The following is a 22036-nucleotide window of genomic DNA, read 5'->3' on the forward strand; positions in this document are numbered from 1 at the left end:
TTAACGGGTTAATTCCATTAAAATATATAAATAAAATAAAATAAATAAAATAAACAGTATTGAACTTACTTTTTAATGTTAATGTCTAAGCCGGTTTGAGAGCTGTCAGTCGGAGGGTTGCTGTATGTGGGTGGGGTTGGGTGGGTGGTTAATTCAATGGCTTGTTCAGTGGTTAGGGTTGACTGTATAATAAAAAAAAATAAAAAAAATAAAACGAATACCAATGACTACTTATTTTAAAAAATTAAAGATATAATTAAAGGGTAAAAAAAAAAAAAAAAATAAAGTTCCCTTTTTCTTAGCTGTTGGTATATAGGACAAGTGCAGTAGAGTTCACTTGTTTCTGTAGCTTCAGTATATGAAGAGTTAGTGTGGTCAGCACTATTTACTTTCCCTAACGTAAGTCAAGACAACAAAAGTACTCAGGGGCGATTTACTGTCTTGAGTCCGGATTCGAACTCGTAACTTACAGATTAACAGTAAAGCAAATACATTCGACTATTAATTTAAAAAGATAAATAAGATTTAATTTAAAGGGTATAAGCGTATCTTCATTAGTAATCTAGGGGTGGGTCAGGTGTACATTACAAATTAAAGCTAGTACATTTAACTCCAAGAAAATAAATAAGATTTAATTAAAGGGTATAAACCTATCTTCATTAGTAATATAATGGCTGGGTTGGGTGTATATTACAAATTAAAGCGAATACATTTGACTACAAGAAAGTAAATAAATAAAAAATTTATTTAAGGGAATAAACGTATCTTCATTAGTAATATAATGGCTGGGTTGGGTGTATATTACAAATTAAAGCGAATACATTTGACTACAAGAAAATAAATAAATAAAATTTTATTAAAGGGAATAAACGTATCTTTATATTCGCTGAGTTAACTCCCTTAAAAGAATATATATATATATATATATATATATATATATATATATATATATATATATATATATATATATATATATATATATATATATATACATATATATATATATATATAATAAAAAATAAAAATATTAACCTTACCTTAGTGCTGGATGATGTGAATGTCTAAGATGAAGTGAACTCGGAATGACAAAGTATGCGGTCCGTAGCAGTATAGTTAGTTCAGTGGACGCGGTATCACAAGGTATGTAGTCCGTAGCAGTATGGCTGGTTGGCTGGACGTGAAGATGAGTTGAAGTCTTGAGAAGTAGTGTTTGAAGTAAAATTTCGTCTGAATTTATACTTTATGAACGCGTGGGTCAATTATGCAGGCGTGGGTCACGCAGATGTGGAGGTCATTGAACTCTACTGCAATCCTTGGTTTAAAAACAAAAACATAAATCCTCACTATGAACGCGTGGTCTAATTATGTAGGCGTGGGTCACGCAGATGTGGAGGTCATAGAACTCTACTGCAATCCTTGGTTTAAAAACAAAAACATACCTCGTCACCTGCTTGATACATAAAATCAAAAATCTAATTTCTTTATCTCGCCTGTTTCACGCTTGCGCAGTGAAACGAGTCGTCCCTTTGGACCAAGACGCGGTCGGGTTTTCAAAGCCTATTGTCCAGCGCTCAGCTACTCATACAATGGGTATTGTTCTCACAGAATACAATGGGCGGCCGACGCGTGCCCGTGTTTCGCTTGTGCGTGGAATTTGTAAACATTACTACATGCTAAATTTATTCAAAATTCTATACGCAGACACCGTGAGTGTAAACAAGGGGGAGGGTGGAGCGGGCCATTGTGTACTGCATACCAGGATTGACGTGCGCGTGTTTTAACACTTACGATTGGTACCGAGTTTAGCGCCGTAATTTTTATCGACTATTCTATAAGCAGACAAACGCGGATGTTTATACAAAGGTTATTGACCTCACAAAGTACAAAAGAAGATGGTCGCGTGCTGCATCACCCGCGATTTCAGGAGGTCGTTGAACTACATTACCAACTGTTCGCGGTTTATTTTGTTTTGGTGGAGCTAGCCTAAAACTTATTCTCCACCCTTTTTCACCGTCACCGGCTCGACAATATATTAACGATCGACTTATATCACGTTTAACACTTGCACTTATTGGCACTAATTATAAACGTTTATTTCCGCGCTTTCAAGATGTCTAGTGAAGATTGGATACTTGTGGCCAGGAGTAGTAATAAAGTGACGGAAATACGAACGACGAATGACAGTGGTTATAAAGTAGCTATCGTTAGTCAATTCATGAACAAAAACACTTTAAATCTTAGAGATCTTATGGATGGTACAGATCTTAAATTTCCTAATAATTCTGGAATTAATCTCTCTCGTGTAGCCTTTGAACATTTACTCGCCCTGAGATATGATATTTTAAAAGCGTTTGATGACTTGGAGAAAGTTGAAATAAATTCATAAAATATAAGAAGTCTTTTGTTGTGATATAAGTTGTGTGTAAGTTGTGTGTGTGTGTGTGTGTGTGTATATAAACGCAAGCCATAAACACAACAAGCAAGTAGAAACCAGGAAGGGGGCAATAACCGCCCGGCTGTTGGCACGTGATGTATCTCTTTATATTAGGACGAGTAGAATTCGACATCCATCAGTCCTATTCAACAAAGATTTTATACGGTCAACATGTTTAAACATGACTTTTAAAAAAATCGATAGTAAAGGCGCGTGAGTTGGATTAGACAATGAGGTACAGCACCTGCCTTTGAGTATGACGCGAGTAGCGGCACACAAAAGGACATGCTCACACAGACTTCAGACAAAGGGAGAATGAGATTGCAACACACAAAGGGAAGGGATACCACCTGCTACCACCTCCCCCACCCCGCCCCCCCCCGGGTTTCATCCGCGTCACCCCCACCCACACCCTCACTGGAGGGTGGTGAAATACTATTTTACTATATACTGTTAAAGCCGGACTGTCGTCCAGGTCAATAAAAAAAAAAAAAAAAAAAAAAAAAAAAAAAAAAAAAAAAAAAAAACAACAACCAACAAATGGGCAACTAGTCAACAACCGATAAACTGATCATCTGGTCAACTACTGGTCAGTTGGTCAACAACTGTATAAGACCATTAATAAAACAATAGCTCAAGTGGTCAGTTGGTCAACTGGTCAATATATCGATCAATTGATCAAAACAATAACCTCCTCCTCCTCTATGATAACCGTTAATAAAACAATGTAAAACAACATCTGGTCAACAAGTGGTCAAGTGGTCAACATACCGATCAAAACAATAACCTACTAGTCAAAATAATCAACAGTTGTTTAATGAACAATCAACAACGGGCTGAAAAAATCAATAGTTGGTCAAAAAACAGGGACAAAAATCAACAGGTGGTCGAGAATCAATCAATAACGGGTTAAATAATCAACAGGTGGTCAAGAATCAATCAATAACGGTCAAAATATGCAACAGGTGGGCAAAAGTCAATCAATAACGGTCAAAATAATCAATCACTCCTCCTCCTCCTCCTCCCCCTCCCCTCCTCCTCCTCCTCCCCCCCCGCCTCCTCCTCCTCTTGCGGTCCAAACACGATCTACTATACTACTAACCTGCCAACATGAGTTGTCTCCCATAATCAGCCTAGTACAGATTGACTTACATTATGTTATATTATTGCAATACCAGTCATCTTTTCGTGCCCTCACATTGTATATATAATTATGACTTTAGTCCTTACCGTGTTCGTTTTTGTGTGTGATATTTATATTTCGGGATTTTAAAAGTTAAATAAAACAGTTGCGTTCAAACATCTATTAATGTGTAGTTTCGAAAGTTTACCATTGGTTTCAAAATGAGTATATCAATAATAGACGTTACCCGATGTAATAAAATAATAAAAAATTCAATCATTACATCCATCATTACATCCTTTTTATTATACTGAGTTCGGTAAGGAGTAAGGCTAAAACAAAAACGTTTCATCGAAGAAAAAATAACTCAAAATTTTATCAGTGAAATATCACCATGTAAAAATATAGGAATGTGATCATAACATAAAAAATGTATTTAAACGCTGAAAAAAAACTGACTATATGATTAAACATCGTTGTTGTATATGCTAAAAAATAAATCGAAGAACACATTAACAGTTTAATGTTAGAAGCGAACTAATAACTGTGACTTATGGATGGATAAAATATATTTAATTAAGAATGTGTATATTGATTTTAAAAAATGTATTATAATAATTCAAGTTCATAAATCAGTCATTAACATCGAGACTTTAAAATAAAAATAAAAAACTACACACACGCAGACACAAATAATGTTTACAGTTTTCAACAGATCTCGATGATTTTAAAAATGTATTATAGTTCAAGTTCATAAATCAGTCATTTACATCGAGACTTTAAAATAAATATAAAAAACTACACACGAGCAGACGCGAATAGTGTTTACAATTTTCAACAGATCTCGCTCTTTAAGTACATTAATACAAGTTATCCTTAAGCTCACGTCTAAGCTAAGAATCCCTGTGACGAGTTACGTTAGCTCCTGTCATCAAAGTATTTCTACAGGCAGATCAGTCATTACTCCTTCCAACCAGCAAAATATTCAACATGATACTGTGGTATTTTGTTATAATGCTCTACATAACGAGATATGTAAAATACTTGTGATTACGTATATATAAGTAATCAACACAAATGTTAAACAGTTTTGCTCTATGGTTCGGAGACCTGGAGCATTACCATGACAAATGCAGACAGGCAACAGCTACAGTCGTTGTCAAATAGATGTTTTGAATTATGTTCTGAGTTTTGATTCCACGTGAAAGTGGTCAAAACGCATTCACTAGCTCTACACTGTAAATACACTTTTTTACTACCACCTTTGTTTATTTTAAATTCGTTAACGTTCTGTGATTTTCGTCAACTGATGCCTATTTGAGTGTCTTATCACGTAGACGTGTTTTTATGTACTTTAATTAAACTCACCCGTTTTTTGTCTTTGTTACTGAAGAAACAATTTTTTTAAACAATCGTCCAATGTTAAATGTTGTTATTTTTGGAAATAGTCCCTCTGCATTTTCAGTACTATCGCATTTAAAATCTTTACGCAAAGCTTTTATTACAATTTCTGCATCAGTACAAGAAATTTCACTTGCAAAAAAGCTCCTAATAGTATTATCTACATTAGTAAAACTGATTTCTAGTTTGTTGAGTTCTCTATTAATTTCTTCATGTATTTCTTTTTTAAGAACATCGCTGTTAACAGTCGACCTATTAAAATTCTCTCTTTCTACTGATATTCGGTCTTTAAAATACTGTGATTTAGTTTTCATTTCCTCAAAACCTTTACAGTTATTAGCTTTCATTATATTCTCAGCATCCTGACAATAGCTGATAAAAACTAACTGAATGACTCCAATTTTGTCTGTTGATGGCATATATAATAAATTTTGTTCACGAGCAGTCTGGTGATTTTTAAAATCTGTCAGTGTATACGGCTCTTGTTGTTGACTTAATTTATAAACGAACTCAAACACTTCATTACGGCATTTGTGTTGTGTGTTGTCGGTGCTATTATTAAACATCAACACAAAACGCTTATTGCAAGCCATATACAAAAGTTCAAGATAGCCATCTTGCCAATCACACCATTCTTTGAATGTAAACAATTTAAGATCATCACTAAATATATCACCGTGGGTAAACAAAACTATACAATATTTTCTTAAGAAATCATCTCCAAAGAAATCTTTCAGTGAGAGGATTAAGTCGTGGTCTTGCTTAGTGTATCTTTTGCCATATCGCAATACTAATAGGAAAGCAGTAACGCCTTCTTTAGCTGCATTCATAACTTTGATTGCATTTTCATAGAACTGCACCATCTCTTCATAAATACACATATCGTCAACTGATGGCATGTCGAACACTTGAATATAATCATAAGCAAAGCCAAGAGTTGGAGATACGGTAGTGTTGTTTAAAGATCGACCCATCAACGTATCCCTGCAGGAAGTTTTACCGTTGCTTCTTCCGACGAGCACCACTTTATGTAGAGCACCTGAATAAATAATTTTGATTTGTTTGACATTGTTAGGACGTTTTTAAAGACACCAAATATTTTACTATCTAAAACTGCATCTTAGCTTGCGATTTGTTGGTTTATTATATTAAATTATGTTATTGATCTTTTTTTTTAAATGCTTACCTGTTGCAACAAAATTATCATTTTTCAGAAGATCTAAAGCTGTCGGTCGATTGTTTGCGTGTTTATGTAATGTTTTCGTTAAAAAACAAATAAGATCATTTGATGGGGTTATTGATGTTCCAAGTGATGGTATGTTCTCCATCTGAATTTGAAATGGGACATGATGATCTAGAAATTCCATATACGGAGATTTGGCTGTTATCATCTCTATCACGGTACACCCGACACTCCTGAAATAAATGTGGGAATAAGATTATTTTTTTAAGTAGTGATTTTACAACTGACTTGAAATGTATTTTTAAACGTGAAAATCTTTACCTCTACGTTTACAATAGTTCATTTTTTATCAACACAATTTATACACATCATTATAGATTTTTTAAAGATTTTTAGAATGTTAATGTTAAAAATTAAAACCAAAGATTTGAAGCGTCAGCAAATTTAAAATATCATCAATTTTAACTAAATTTAATGTTATACGTACACACAATTAAAAGAGGAGATTGCTAACCTTGTATTTCATGCAAAGATAAATTATAACATGCGGTTCTTGAAAATGGTAAAATATTTAGCACATATACATTAAATATTCAAGTTATTTATTTGTCTTACATTTGAGATGTTGTGAGTAAAAAAAAACAATTAACCATATATCAGCCTTTTCGTTATGCTTGAGGTTGAGCGCCTCTACATCCATAATTTCTGGTGCCATCCATCTTGTAGTACCAACACCAGACGTTGATGTACTAGAAACATCTTGAAGGATTTTAGAAATCCCAAAGTCTGCAAGTCTGACATGGCGCTCATCTTGCATTAGAACTTTGTCCCCTGTAATATTGAATATAACAATAGAACAAGTGCATACAATGTAAGAGTAATTAAAATAGAATAAAACGTTGTATTAGTTAGCGTGATTTTAAAAAACTCAAACTACTAGGCCACTTCTAAACTCGCTTTTAAAACCGACACACATTTTTAATAGAACATCATTGTAGTTGGACAAAATATTTTAAGTCAACATTGGAAGCTTCAGACCTCGAACAATCTGTTGATCAAGGATACGTCACTGTTTATAACACAGCTTCTCTTTACCCAAAAATCATAAGTATGTAGGCTATATGTCCTTTTTTTGTTTTTATGTTTATCTGTTCCGCTTGATAAGAGCTTCTGCACTATGTGTAGAACAGTGAAATTCTGATTTATACAGAGGCAATCGTTTTTTCCCCCCAAAATGTTATGAACAAATATATTTATAGACGACAATTAATGTTCATTTGCAAGAACACCTCTTTATTTATAAAAGTTCAGAACAAATACTTCATTTACTTAGTTTCGCAACACACATGGCTTCCATGGAAGACAGTTTTGCCCACTTAAAAGATTAGCTCATTCTATAGCTAAATTTGTTGTCGGCTATAGCTTTAATAATGAGTCTGTTGGCTATTTTTATTAGGTTCCATAACTATAATCATTTTTTAATAGGATACGCTTCACTATTATTCTAATTTGAGTATACAATAAATGTATTTAGATATACCGTTAAACATGATTTAGCGTGCCAGTGAAAAGATAGGCCAAATCCAAATTAATAAGTTAAAAAGAAAAACAAGTATAAAAACACAATAAAAACTGTATCCGAGGAAAACGGGTAGTCAAGTATACTTTGTAGAAATAATTTAACCCTTATCATTATTACAATCGGATTGTTTTGAGTCGGGGACCAATCCATTCCAATGCTATTGTAAAGACAAGGCGAGCGCATGTGTACGCGCTATAATCCTAAGCTATTATGAAGTTATGTAAATTGTATATGTGTAACTAATGTTTATAATTAAAACAACACTTATTACGTACAGAAATCTGTAATAAATCTATTCATACCTTTATGGGTTATTAGTGTTATTTTACAATCAGTTGTACTGTATTGACGATGGAGGGGTGGCTCAGACACCCGAGTGGTTGAAATATACATATTGTAACACGGCACAAATTACTTTTTTCCGTTAACAATGGGTACTGAACACACTCAATCTTTGTTTTTTGTTTTAATTTACTCACATAGAAAGTGTGCAGTGGGAAATCTCAACGCGAGCAAATGATATTAATTCATCGTTATCATTTTGACGTTAGCATGCATAAATAATTCATGTGTTATTCATATGAGATTTGTACTCAGAAAACATTTTTAGAAATATTTCCCATGTTTTTAAAAGACAAAAAAAAACGAAGCTGAGGTGTGATTTCTTTTTAAATGTGTATAGTAAAATCATCTTTCTAGCAAATGAAGGAATAGTGTGTTCAACTACACGCTCTGAAAAAAAAGCATGTTGGCTTAGGTGTGACGTCTTTTAGATATGAGTGTTTGGCCTTTTATGACAACGTGTGACAGTGGGGAGAGTGAAGGGGGGGGGGATGGGAAGAAAAAATCGTCAAGAAAGCGTTACGTCATTTATGAATGACCAATAAACTCAAAGTTATCCAAAAGGATAATGGGTTTAGTAAGTAATGAGTCTAATGTGCTTGATTTCATACAATCGTTGGGCGCTAAAATATGTAAAGAAAATCTCATGAGCGACCAAAACTTCTATGAAAGATACCTAACGTTATTTCCCGTATTTTCAGTTCATTTAAAAGCTTGTCATTAGATTGGTTTTTTTAATATAAAAAAATAGTAAAAACTATTTGTCGAAAAATTAAGACTCTCAACTGATGCAAACACTAGACCTTTTATGTCTCTATGAATTATTTTGCGTTCGTGTAAGTAGCTCAGTCCTTCCAAAATCTGTTTTGTGAATATGCTTGCTTCCCATTCTTGTAGTCCGTGTTTACTTTCAGAATATTTACGCAAAGACCCCTGGAGAAAATGTATTCCTTAATAAAAGATATGTGCTGGAAACATGATTATTCAATACTAAAAAATTTAATATAAAAGCTTTTGAAAAATATTTAAATGTACCTGCTCCATGTATCTCATAAAAATTAAAAGGGTGTTTTTGTATGTACTGGCGCCGATAAATGGAACAATTCGTTTGTGGCTCCCTATTGTCTTCAATATCTCTGTTTCCGTTAAGAAGCTGTTCTGTAATTAATATTGTTTAAAAAAAAAGGAATATTTAATAACAAAAATTCAACTTGCATAACCCTTAATAAAAGAATGTCAAGCAAGCGCAATGTGTCCTTATAAATCAGAACATCATTAGTGTAGCCTATGTTTGCTCTGAGAGATCTCTGAAGGCAGTAGAATTTATTTTTAAAATAAATTCAACTTGTAAATAATTCATTAAGACAAGCCACAAGCGTTAGTAAAAACTAACAAACAATGTTAGGGAATAGGAAGCCGCATCCTTACTGTCAGCAGTAAAATATATTTTGAAAGTTAATATTTTGTTTACATTTTGTTAATAAGTTTAAATTCAAATAATTACTGACCAAACATTTCTCACTGTTAACATCCAAAATAATCTCCTTGACGGCATATTGTATTTGACTTTGCTCTTTTAAAGGGTGCACAGTGTACACTGTTCCAAAGCCACCCCCACCTATTCTCACACCATGTTTCCAGTCTGGTTATACAATAGGATTTATTAAGCGTATTTAATGCTTATAGTACATACGTGATTATTAGACCTATATCTAGTTCTACTCTGTGTAGGTCTATACGCCTAGGCATAGAGTAACAACTCATTTTATTTGAATGTTGTTATTTTAGAGCAGTTTTTTCCCCACAATATAAACAAAAAGTCTTTCGCAATTATTTTATCTAATTAAATACCTTTTCCAATGAGTCCAATGATTTCTTCGACATTTTGATCTGCTTTATCTTTAGGTAACTGGTGATAGACAAACATTTCTAATATTTATAGGTGCATGCTTTTTATGTATATTTAAATGTAAATAAATCAGGCAAATCTAGCAAACCATGTCCCTCTCTTTTTGCGTGTGCTGATCAGATATGTAGCACAAGAAGTTCCTTTAAGTAGTTATAAACAACATTACTCTTACTCTAAATCTTAACTGTTTGATTTTCGTGTGCGTATAAAATGCATATGAAGATGTGGCTAATATACTGTTACAAATATTGATGTTACAAATATTCTTTAAATATAGACTAACATAAATACATGTAATATTTCTACAACTATTTAAAAAAATGCACTAACACTAACAACAATTTCTATTTATACGAGTATTTGCAGAGTAATCAACACTAAATTATAAGTGACTTAGCAGTTAGTAGTATACCGTATTATATATATATATATATATATATATATATATATATATATATATATATATATATATATATATATATATATATATATATTATAATAATAATAATAATTAATCTACCTGTTCTGTCTTTCCTTTATCTGTAGGCCTACACAACACGAACAGTCGACCTACTTTCTTTAACGCGAGTTTTCATGTCGGCAACCCAACACAGCACACCACTGAAACAGCCTGATTGTTTAGTTTAGCTCTACCAGTGATTCTATTTTAAACCAGGTCATAGTCCGAGACTACCTATATTTTACAAGCTATGCACTGTCGACAGCAGCTGGTCATGCGTTTATCTTAACATGCATTATACGACTTTTATTAAGAAATTTTCATGAAAAATGTAAACAAAAATGTTTGAGACAGAAACATTGGTTTATTCAGTTAATGGACAAAAACTGTTTCTGTGAGTAATATTTCAAATAAAACTCAGTAGACTGGTAAACAGACATTTTTCTCCGGGGAAGTATTGCGCTTGAAACTTCCGAGGGAGGCAATTAAATTTCCGGGAGGGGGAGGCTGACAATGTTCAAAGTGTATGTATTCTATATACTATAAATTTTGCTCCAGGGAGGGAGGAGAGGGGTGGATGCCTAAAATAAAATTTGCTGATAAAGCACACTTAAAAACATGTACGGACAACGGCCTTCGAACTCCTTAACGGCATGCGTCCATAACAAACAGAACATAAAGATTCCTCTTTAGACCTAGCCAACCATTTTGCAGGTAAAGTAGAGTTCATATTTGTTACACTCAGCTTTCAAATTATTTTTGGGGCCAAGTTTAACATAAATAAAAACAAAATCCACAAAGCGAAATTGCAACAGTCAAGTATAATTTCCAACAACTACCAGAGAAACAGTGAACACGGAGAAAAACTGAGAGCATGCTACGCTAAGTTGACGTTACATCACACTGCTTACACACTACCGTTCACACACTTCTTTTTCACGCTCGCACACCACTTTCAAGGGAAGCCACTCTCACACACACTTTATATAAACATTACGTCACATGTTTCTTTACCAGAGCTTTACGTTTCTTTACGTATCAGAGCTGGATGGAGTAGTCACGTCCTACAGCGACGCGTCCAAACTGATATCCGAACTAGAGACCATAAGACTAGCAACCTAACCCTCTACCATTCAACCACCCCGTCTCTCTTACAAACCGATCACTCCGTTCCCCAAAAAAACTACACCATTGCCAAATGCATATCCCAATAACCGCCCACAGTCCAGCAACTTACAACTTCACCTGCCTCTCATGTTTTCTCACACAATCTTTTAAATTAGGTCTAAAAGTTTATTTTTATTTCGTAGATTAGTATGCATGTTCTGACTACTTAAACACTTTAGTCACGACATTACCACGTTATCAGCCTAATTCTTTCTTACTTTCTACTACAGCTATCCGTTATCACCATCTTCTTACAAAAATCAATAAATAATTCTCTAACATATAATATTCACAATAAAATATGAGTACTTTATTCCCTGCTAAATGTGCGACCTTTATTAACGAGAAGGCAGTAACCTGAGACCTCCCCCCCCCCCTATTTTAAAGGCTACCAGTTTTCTCTTATAAATTATAGTAGTCCTAAAATTTACTTACTATGTAATTGTTTGTTATTTACTAGACATTCCTATCTTTTAACACTTTGGGGATTAGAGCCATATTTGTCCAATTATTTCAAAGTATTACCAAAAAAAATGTTGACAACTTATAGCTTTTGAATTTGTTTTATATCATAATTACGTCATAGACTTCATAGAAACAAGGCTTGTATTAATATGTATGAATTAGTTTAGTTTTCATTATGGAAACTTTCTCTATTTAAATCGCTTGCAAATTTTTTATACAAAAAAAAAAAAAAAAAAAAAAAAACTACTGATGATTTCTCAAAGGGTTTCTATCTTTCAAGGTATTATATTTACATTGATATTTCATTAGCGTGCCAGCCGCCAGAAAAATTCTGACAAAAAATTTAAGTTGGCTTCATCAATATTTTCCAATCCAATGTGATTTAAAACGTGACCTCATTTTCTAAAACTGAGTTATTTAAATTTAAACAATTCCGACGCTATTTTTGGATCATATTTGTTGTTGTACGGGCGTGCCAACACTACGGCTCAGCACACATTAGGGTGTACTGTATAAAAGTCATAGCTGAAGGAAAATATTTTTTTATAATAATTACCGGGTGCTGAGGAAAACATTCAAATGAATTCGCTCATCTTTGTTGTTTCCTTCACTAATAATTCAACTTGCTTAACAATGTGTACACAAATTTTAAAAATAAATTAGGGCAAGTCGCCGTGTTTTATGCCTGTAAATATAACTTACTAATGTATATTTTCCTAGGTAACCCATACACATTTTTAGGTTTTATGTGTTGCTTAAACATCCGTACATTTGACCATAAGGGCTTTGACCACAATTTTAAAAAAAATTAAAATAAACTGTAATTTATTGTTTAAAATGTTATGTTTACAATTTTATTTGACAATTCATTGCTCGTCATTGCTAGCAATTGGCAGGTAATACATACATGTCATTATATACTTGTATTCGATCCATATAAACAAACATACACTCAACACAGATTATATAACATTTACAACGTTTCACAAACTAAAGGCGTCGATCTATTAGAAAATAGAAAGCGCATTTTATTAATATACTAGTATCAAACTATTATGAAACTATTATAGTCAAAAGATCACTAGTATTAGTGTTAATTTAAAGAAAGATGTGCTAGTATCTTATTGTGTCTGATTTACTTTTTCGAGAGGAATCCTGAATAGCATATTGTCTTCTGCTTGCTTTATGCATTTGATATGACATGGAAGCGCCTTATAGTTGGTTAACTACATTGTAGGAGAGAAGAGGTACTGTAATTTAATCCTTTACAAATATGTGTTACACCATCAATTAAAAATAAGGCAGTTTTATAGTTTTCCGAACTACCGCGGAAGCGAAAACGCCGGTTAAATTAACGGAAACAAATTTCTGTTGATTTTTCGAAGATTTACTATTGAGGTATTACATTTATATTTATACTTTATAATTTTTCCATTGTTTTTGAAAAAAAAAGTTTTATGTTTTTCATGGGACATAATTATGAAATGAAATCATAAAATGAAAGTTTATTCATTATGTAAATAGGAAAATAACAAAAAATCGTGTTCTAAATGAAGAGCCCATTGATTTTTAGTTATATAAACTCTTGCTAATTTGATAGCTTGTTAAAACGATTGTAGATAAAACAGTGAATTAAACATGAAAGAGAAGGGGTTTCCTGTCCTACTGATTGGAACAAAATGTGAACGGATTTTGCAATATGATTTCACGTGCTTTAAATAATGAGAGACTGCTGGTCCGCTGAAACTGATTGTTGGTAATGCAATGCCAAATTAAATAAACCGGGAGTGATCTCCCCTAAACTTTCTCGAATATTCTAATATAACACTACGTGGGATGTCAACTCGGAATATAAACATGATTTTTGTTTACTTAAACTTTTAAAAATAGAATAAAATCTAGTAGAAAAAAAAATTGCGCACCAAGCTAGCACCAAAACCAAATGTGCGTATTAGTGCGCAATATTATTAGTACTTTATAAATTTACATGCGTATTTTGAGAAATCGGAAATAGCGTAAATTAGTACTTCCGGTCAACGGAAATTACTCAAAATTTGATAGAAGGTAGAAAATTAGATCTTTTGCTTACGTGTGAAATTTCATTTATCTATCGAAATTAGTACTCAAGTTATAGGCTTTTGAAAAATTCAAAGTAGAAAAAGTACCACATCCGGTTATCGGAAATCGCTCAAAAGTTGATACGGATCTACGATTTTGATATAATACTTATATATGAAATTTCATCAACCTAGCTGTAACGGTACTCAAGTAATCGTGTTTACACACAGACAGACAGACACAGACACACACACACACACACACAGACATACGGACAAGATTGCAAAATTATGTTTTTCCGTATCAGTGAGGTGTAAAACGTCGAGATTTGTGAAAATCTCGATTTTTTTTTTTTGCACTATTACAAGACTTTCTCTATACTTCGTATAATCGAGAAAGTAAAAATTGAAGTCCGATGGTATTTAATTTGTAAAAGAGACAAGAATTCCATTCTGACAACAATGAAGTATTCCATCTTCTATAGGCCTACATCAAATGATAGGCAGAGCTCGAATGTTGGGGTTAAATGAAATTAAATCCTCTCAAGCCATATTCATAGCAGCGAGAAGTGCAAATCGATTACACAACCTGAACCCAAGTCGATACATCAAAGGAAAAAAACGCATTAGGCGTGTGCAATGTGCAAGAGAAAAGACTGAGAACAGGGCTGACAGTATGTGCGATATCTGCCATGTTCACGTATGTTAACAATATCACATAACTGCATCTAGAAGTTCCATTAATGGATCATAATACACGCATAAAACAAATAAATGTGTTCTAATCCCTAATATTATTTTTTTAATGTTCCAGGACAACTCATAGCGTTTGAACACTTTTGAAATCAATAATTTGGATATATTTTATACTTTAAACTTTAAACTATTTTCAATACATTTTCCTGACTTCCATTAGGGACAAATATCGGAATCTATTAAAGATTAGGCAAACCATCACCTTTAAAAAAAGATATATCTACGAATCATTTTACTGTTAAATTATGCACACATAAAATTATTCATACAACCCTGACGGTCCGGGAAGGGTGTTTGAATTACAATCGAATTTGAATTTGTTTTAAATATAAAACAAGTTAATTAGAAAGTCTAGTGACAATTTAAGCGCTATTTCCTTATGTTATCTAAAAATAGCTCTGACGTATAATGTTGGGGTGCGTTCAAGCTAGGAGAACGATCGGTTTGTAGGTGTTTATGTAATTTTAAAGTTTGTGACCGAACGAAAGGATATTTTTGAAAACTTTCTTCTGCAATATTGTTCTAAATTATGGCAGAAATCGATTGGTAAATGTTTCAAGTCGCTAAGAGGTCTGGTTGCCGAGATATGGGCCAAAAACTGAATTTTTTTGAGGTTTTTTGGTTTTCCGAGAAATCCTGGAAGGAATTCCGGGAATTTTTTTTTGCCCACTATCATCCTCGGGACTTGCTTAACAAATTTGCTTTGGAACTAGTCCTCGATATTGCTTCATTGAGGAGGAGATACGACTTAAAGCTGCGAACACACATCCATCCATTCCCAGAAAAGACGAGTTAATAAACGCAATTCTCCAGAATGGAAATTGCGCTAAAAATAGTGCATACAGTAATGCGTAAATATCAGCAATCATTACCTCATTCCCATACATTTACTATTTGAAGCCGAGCGCTGATTAATGACAATTAAATTGGTTGATTTCGGGGTTTAAAAAAATGAAGTAGCAGAAATATGACAAAAGATTTTACAATTGAACCCAATTAAAAAGGACATCAAGTGATAGCTCTAAAATATCTTCAGCTATGTTTCTCGCTAAAATATAAAGACACGCTTGAAACCAAAACATTCCTACCTCAAATATCAGGGACAGAGGCGTAGCGACCCTTCCCGGCGCCCGGGGACATACTTTCAATTTGGCGCCCCCTTGGGAGCAAACTTTCGATTTGCACCCCCCCCCCCCCCCCCTCGAACTTTTCATTTGAACCCCCCCCCCTCAAACTTTCAATTTGGCGCCCCCCTAAGGTCGGCGCCCGGGGACATATGTCCCCCCCCGCCCCCCCCCCCCCCTCGCTACGCTACTGATCAGGGACGAATCGTTATTTAATTAAGAATAATGCTTTAGCATCTTGAATAGTCAGCGTCATTGCATTAGTATATGTAGGCTATTTACTTAAATCAGCATCTGACGGACTAATTAAAGTGTCTCTGCTAAATAAAATAAACAACAATACTGTATCTGCCGTATGAAGATATGTGACGTAATTTAAGTGTCTTGCTTTATCAGACAATGGAAATATGATAAATCGTAACAAATGTTTTACATCGTCAAGGGATGAAACCCTTGGGTTAATTAAAATTTTCTCTGCTAAATAAAATAAACAACAATACTGAGTATCTCTTTTTTCGGGACGGGGGGGGGGGGGGGATGGGTTATATGCCGATGAGTGACGTAATTTAAGAGTCTTGCTTTATCAGTAAATAAAAATGGGAAAAATCGTCAACACAAATTTACATCGTCTAGGTATGAAACCCTTGGCACATCGACGGAAACTCCAGTGATAAATATAGACTGGGTTTGCCGGTCAGCCATATTGTTCGGGAAATCCCAATATGAGCTCGCTAAAACCTAATACGTGTTAAATTACTGAAGGTACTACTGGTAAGTCAATTGTAAATAATAACAAAACAATCTAAGATTAGGATGAATTAAGGTCTGGTAGTGGTATATCTAGTATTTTTTAGAATATAATGGGCCAATGATATGAAATAAGTAGGCCTATGTAGCTTATATCTGTTATTTATGATTAGCCTATTTATTTGACAGCTTAGGGTTCATCCATTTATGACATCCACACGGGGTAAGGAGGGGGGGGTATGACAATTTTGTGGACGAGTGTGGACTAGGGGGGGGGGTTCAGATCCTTGTGGACGCCCACATGTTGGATTTTACATTGAAATAAAAAGAAAATCGGCAGCTCTCCTGTAAAATATGACCCAGTTAAACCGGTGAAAAAACGTGTCAGAAATGTAACTGTTGTCGCCTAATTTTTAATCACAAGCGGTAAGGGGGGGGGGGAGGCATAGGCTGCGGCAATTTTCTTAAACAATTCACGGCGATTCAAATTTATTTTGAAACATTTGAAACAATTGAAACATAGTTTAAAAGCATCTAGACCTAGACAATAATACATTGTGTAACCAAATCACAGTAAGCGAAATCATCAAGTCGAATTAAAGCATAAGACGATGTAGAACATGTCTTTTTGTTGAAGTAATGAGCTCAAAATAACCAGATTAAAATTAAATATTTAAATAACAGAGCATGCAGACTGTGCTGGCTTAGTCATCTGTCGCGGGTCCCACGGTCAGCGTGACCACGTGAAGGAGGGGGAAAGAGCTGGTTTGAACTAGAGAAGCACGAATTTAAACAAAAACATTTGTTGCATCTCTGCTAGAATTAATCCTTTATTTTTAGGCCCATAAGCCATGTATATTTTACAGCCTAGCGAAGTTGATAAATAACGTCACGTTAATTAACTGAATTTTACCCTCAACCAAAAGCGTCACTGTTTACTGCACATTACACGGCAACATCCTTACGAGTACTAGCCTGAAGCCCACCTTTCCCTCTTCAAAAAAAAACATATTTAATGATTTTGTTTTTTGTATGACAAGCTTTATGTAAAATACTAAGTAAAATCGAGACGTACGCAGTTATAATTATTTTCCACTTTTGAATGTCTAAAATATACTTCTCTATGGTTTTTCTAGACATTTCAGAAACCCTGAACCTTATGCAATGAATAATTTTTTGGTGAGCGAGAAATAAAGTACACAGATATGGATGTCATAAACCCGAGGAGGCTACGACTTATAAATGTTTCGATTGCTAATATTATAAGGCGTCTTACGAGCGCAGATGATATAGTATTAACACATTTCTTTCCATTCAAAAAATGAATGTTTAATACCTTGCAGTTTTCGTTTGACATGGCAACAACTTTTAAAGTATATCAAGCTGTTATCTATAAGGCCATATGTATACGTAGTCATTTTAAATTTTGTCTTACTAATTGAATTGCAACATACCCGTTACACGTTGTAAAATTAACACATTTGCAATAAGTTATGAGAGTTTTACTAATCTTTTGTGGTCATCCACATTGATTTGGGGTGGGGGTGTGTGAAAAATTCAATATTTTGCATTAATGTGTATTTTCGATGTAAAAGATATAGTTTATCTTTGGTTTAAACTAGAATATCAATATTAATAGTTATCAAAGATAGTATAAACATTATTAATTCAATTTGACAAGGAAAACCACAATTGATACATTTTTCCTTTATTTTTTATTTTTAACGAACATTACATCATTTTAATTATGATGAGTGGGGTTTGGGATAAGTAAATAAACAAAAACATTTCATTTCAATAGTTAAACAATAAAATCTCGACAAGTAAAAATATATAAATGTGATGATAACCTAAACATTTATTTAAACGCTGAAAAATTGACCATGTTAGCACACATCGTTGTTGTATATGCGAAATAAATCGCATAACATGTTCAGTTTTAATGTCTAACGTACACAGGAACGTCAATTATTGATGTCACATGGTAGGCGGACACATATTAGAAATAATAATGTTACACTGAAGGTTGACATATTGTGAAAACAAAAGTAATGTTACAAAAGTAATGTTAATTATTTTGAAAATAATTAAGTTACACTGAAAGTCGATAAATGTTGAAAATAATAATGTTACACTGTAGGTTGGCGCATGCTGAAAATAATTTTACACATGTTGAAAATAAAAAATCTATTTCATCTTACCTAAACAACATAGCTAATTTTCATTAAACTAATTTTCATTTTTTACATTATGTATCAAAATTGTACAGGTCTACTGACTAAAGTTTTATTATACAATAACAAAAATAATTGAGATTATTATTCTTTAAAGTATTCTTTTAGATTTCAAATTCTTTACGAAATGCTGTTACAATATTTTTTGCAAATATAAATGACATTTTATTTAACTGACAGCGGCTGATTTTATCCCCCACAACATGAAGACTATAATCAACGTTATATGGATCGGTCATGTTTTTCTCCATCTCGGCCTGCGTTTTTTCAAAAGCCTTCTTGAACTCAGATATTTTGTCAGTTAACCTTTCCCTCAGATAGCGAGCTCTGTGTTGTAGTCTATCAGCGATGTCTATTTTATCAGCCTCTAACATGTCTTCTACTTCTTGACAAAGCCTGCAAAAATAACTGCAATGACTTGTACTTTAGCCGTTGATGGTAGGGAAAATAACAACCTTTCACGAACTGGTTTGTTGTTTCTAAAATTTTTCCAACGTGTACGGTTCTTGTTTTAAACTTAATTGATTCACCAATGCCAACACGTTATTACTACATTGCTGTTTTGTATTGTCGTCACCTTTATTACACATCAACATAAACCGTTTGTTGCAAGCCTTATACAAAAGTTCGAGGTAGCCATCTTGCCAAGCACACCCTTCTTTGAATGTAAACAAATTATAATCATCACTGAAAATATCACCGTGTTTAAACAAAACAAAACAATATTTTCTTAAGAAATCATGTCCAAAATATTCATTTAAATGTGTAAGTAAGTCATGATCCTGCTTGGTGTATCTGAAACCATATCTTAGCACAATTAAGAAAGCATTAATGCATACATCAATTCTATTCATAACTTCTTTTGTATAATTACGAAATCTGATCATTTCTTCAAAAAATACAAATGTTTTCAACAGATGGAGCCTCAAATACATTAATAAAATCTCTGTTCTTAAGCTCATATCCAAGAATAGAATCCTTGCGATGAGATGGTACAACTCCTGCCATCAAAGTATTTTTACAGGAAGATTTTCCGTAACTTCTACCAATGAGCATAACATTCAATGTTATACCTGCAGTAGAAAGTAAACACATTTTGTAATAATGCACTAAACAACGGAATAAGTAATTTGTTTATGACAGAGAAATAGTTTCAGAAACATTCACTTAAAAAATGTTACTTAAGATATTAATATTGTTAAGGTTCGCTATTTGAGAGGTTCTAGCACGTCTATTATACTCTGTCTAGCCAATTACAGTTCATTCTGAAATGAGACGAGATCAAACTATCCAAATGACTTCTTATAAGACGCTATATACCTCTACTGTTAATGCCACAATGCAAATACATACAACGACTTGTACAATAAGATCGTATTACTGGATTACATAACGGCATCACTCCAAGACTACAAGAACAAGACTCCTATCTAACCTCTTCCCCGGCAACAACGAACTCACACCCAAAACGTCACTTTCTTGCGTACTGCGTCACACATTCACTCGTTCAATATACGGCCACGCCATCAATCATGCGCATCAATTGCCTAGTCAAACATGCATTACAACAAATATCAAGTAGATATGTCTGCCTTACAAAGATACTTGTATTTTTTTTTACGTTTCCACCATACCATAGAAATACGTGCAGCCCTGTGAAAAACTTCACTAGAACAATTGCTATCTAAGTTAAGGACGTTCTAGACCAGGGGTTCCCAACCTTTTTTTACTCTAGAGCACATTCTAAAATATCGGTAGGGTGGCGGGCACCACCTATTTTAAATCGACAAACTCCTTCCAGAGGCGTAGCGACCTTTCCCGTCACCCAGGGACAAAACTTTCGATTTGCACCCCCCCTTAAACTTTCGATTTCCATCCCCTTCAACCTTTCAATAATGTTTATGAAAAAAATTCTGTCTCTGTCGAATAGTGAGAGGCGGGCACATACGAGTCGTTCGGCGGGCGCCATTGCGCCCGCGGGCACGGGGTTGGGAACCCCTGTTCTAGACAATGCGTTCATAAAGGGAATAAATGTATTCTCTCCATTGATATTTTTTATTGTTTAATGTTCCAGAACAACCCATAACGTTTGATCACTCTTAAAATAAAAAATATTAATTGATATGATATCGAAAACTATTACAGGTATCGACAAACTGTCATCTTTAAAAAAATACATGTCATTGTACTGCTAAATGCATGCACACGTGTATTTAAAATTGTGCGTAAAACCCTTATGGTCCTGAAAAGGTAAATGTTTGAATCACATTTTTTTAAAAAAATATCAATGAGGTGAATATTCTCTTGAGTAAATATCATCAGCCATCATTTCCTTCCCAGACACTGATTACTTAAGCCGAGCGCTCGTTAATCACAATACAATTGGTTCATTTCGGAGTTTAAACAATACACAATTGCAGAAATCTGACAAAAACTTTACAATTGAATGGACATCAAATGATAGTTCTATACTATCTTCAGCTCTATTTCTCGCTAAAATACAAAGACCAGCTTGAAACCAAAACAGTTATATTCCTACCTCAAATATCAGGGACGAATGGTCCTATAATTATGAATAATGCTTTAGTATAGTATCTTGAATCCAATTTTTACCCGGGGTCAAACTTTCGATTTTCAGCCCCCCCCCCACCTCAAACTTTCGATTTGCATCCCCCTCAAACTTTCGATTTGCACCCCCCCCCCCCCTCAACCTTTCGATTTACACCCCCCGCCCCTCTCAAACTTTCGCTTTGCACCCCCCCCCTTCAAAACTTTCGATTTGCACCCCCCTCAAACTTTCGATTTGCACCCCCTCATACTTTATATATATGTACCGAGGGGTCTATGGGGGGGGGGGGTTATACCCCCCATAACCACCCCTGCCTACGCCACTGGGACTAAGTACAGTGTCTCTGGTACATTAAGAAAATGCCATTTTTTTTAAAGAAGGGGGGGGGGTATGCCGAGCCGTGACGATGATAGAGGAAAAATCGTCAAAACAAATTGACATCGTTTAGGGATGAAACCCTAGGGATATTTTGACTTACTCAAA

The 22036-nt window shown here is 34.0% G+C and overlaps 1 protein-coding gene across 2 annotated transcripts; it reads right to left on the reverse strand.

The window, feature by feature from the left end:
* Positions 1 to 3961: 3961 nt before the first annotated feature.
* LOC131934697 (uncharacterized) lies at positions 3962 to 10626 on the reverse strand. 2 transcript variants are annotated; one of them, XM_059290777.1, is made up of 7 exons: positions 10495 to 10626; positions 9917 to 9974; positions 9574 to 9707; positions 9101 to 9223; positions 6792 to 6972; positions 6145 to 6374; positions 3962 to 5997 (listed from the first exon to the last, which is right to left on the reverse strand). In XM_059290777.1, exons 3-7 carry the CDS (start codon positions 9578 to 9580, stop codon positions 4922 to 4924), a joined length of 1617 nt encoding a protein of 538 aa, XP_059146760.1. In that variant the 5' UTR covers positions 9581 to 9707; positions 9917 to 9974; positions 10495 to 10626; the 3' UTR covers positions 3962 to 4921. The 2 variants fall into 2 exon arrangements, with proteins under 2 accessions (XP_059146760.1, XP_059146759.1); XM_059290776.1 differs by lacking the exons at positions 9574 to 9707; positions 9917 to 9974; positions 10495 to 10626 and adding an exon at positions 8869 to 8998 and having other exon boundaries at positions 9101 to 9218.
* Between the last annotated feature and the right edge of the window lie 11410 nt (positions 10627 to 22036).

This window comes from Physella acuta, unplaced genomic scaffold (assembly GCF_028476545.2).
Source record: "Physella acuta isolate Inbredline_101_S28 unplaced genomic scaffold, ASM2847654v3 ptg000116l, whole genome shotgun sequence".
Lineage (NCBI taxonomy): Eukaryota > Metazoa > Mollusca > Gastropoda > Physidae > Physella > Physella acuta.

What these genes read in the sequence shown, in the direction of transcription:
- LOC131934697 (XM_059290776.1), bottom strand. An exon ending in AATTCATAGAGACATAAAAG is followed by an intron (nt 6,973 to 8,868) that starts GTCTAGTGTTTG and finishes TCAATATTACAG; the next exon opens with GGGACAAAGTTCTAATGCAA. An exon ending in TGATAATTTTGTTGCAACAG is followed by an intron (nt 5,998 to 6,144) that starts GTAAGCATTTAA and finishes TTATTTATTCAG; the next exon opens with GTGCTCTACATAAAGTGGTG.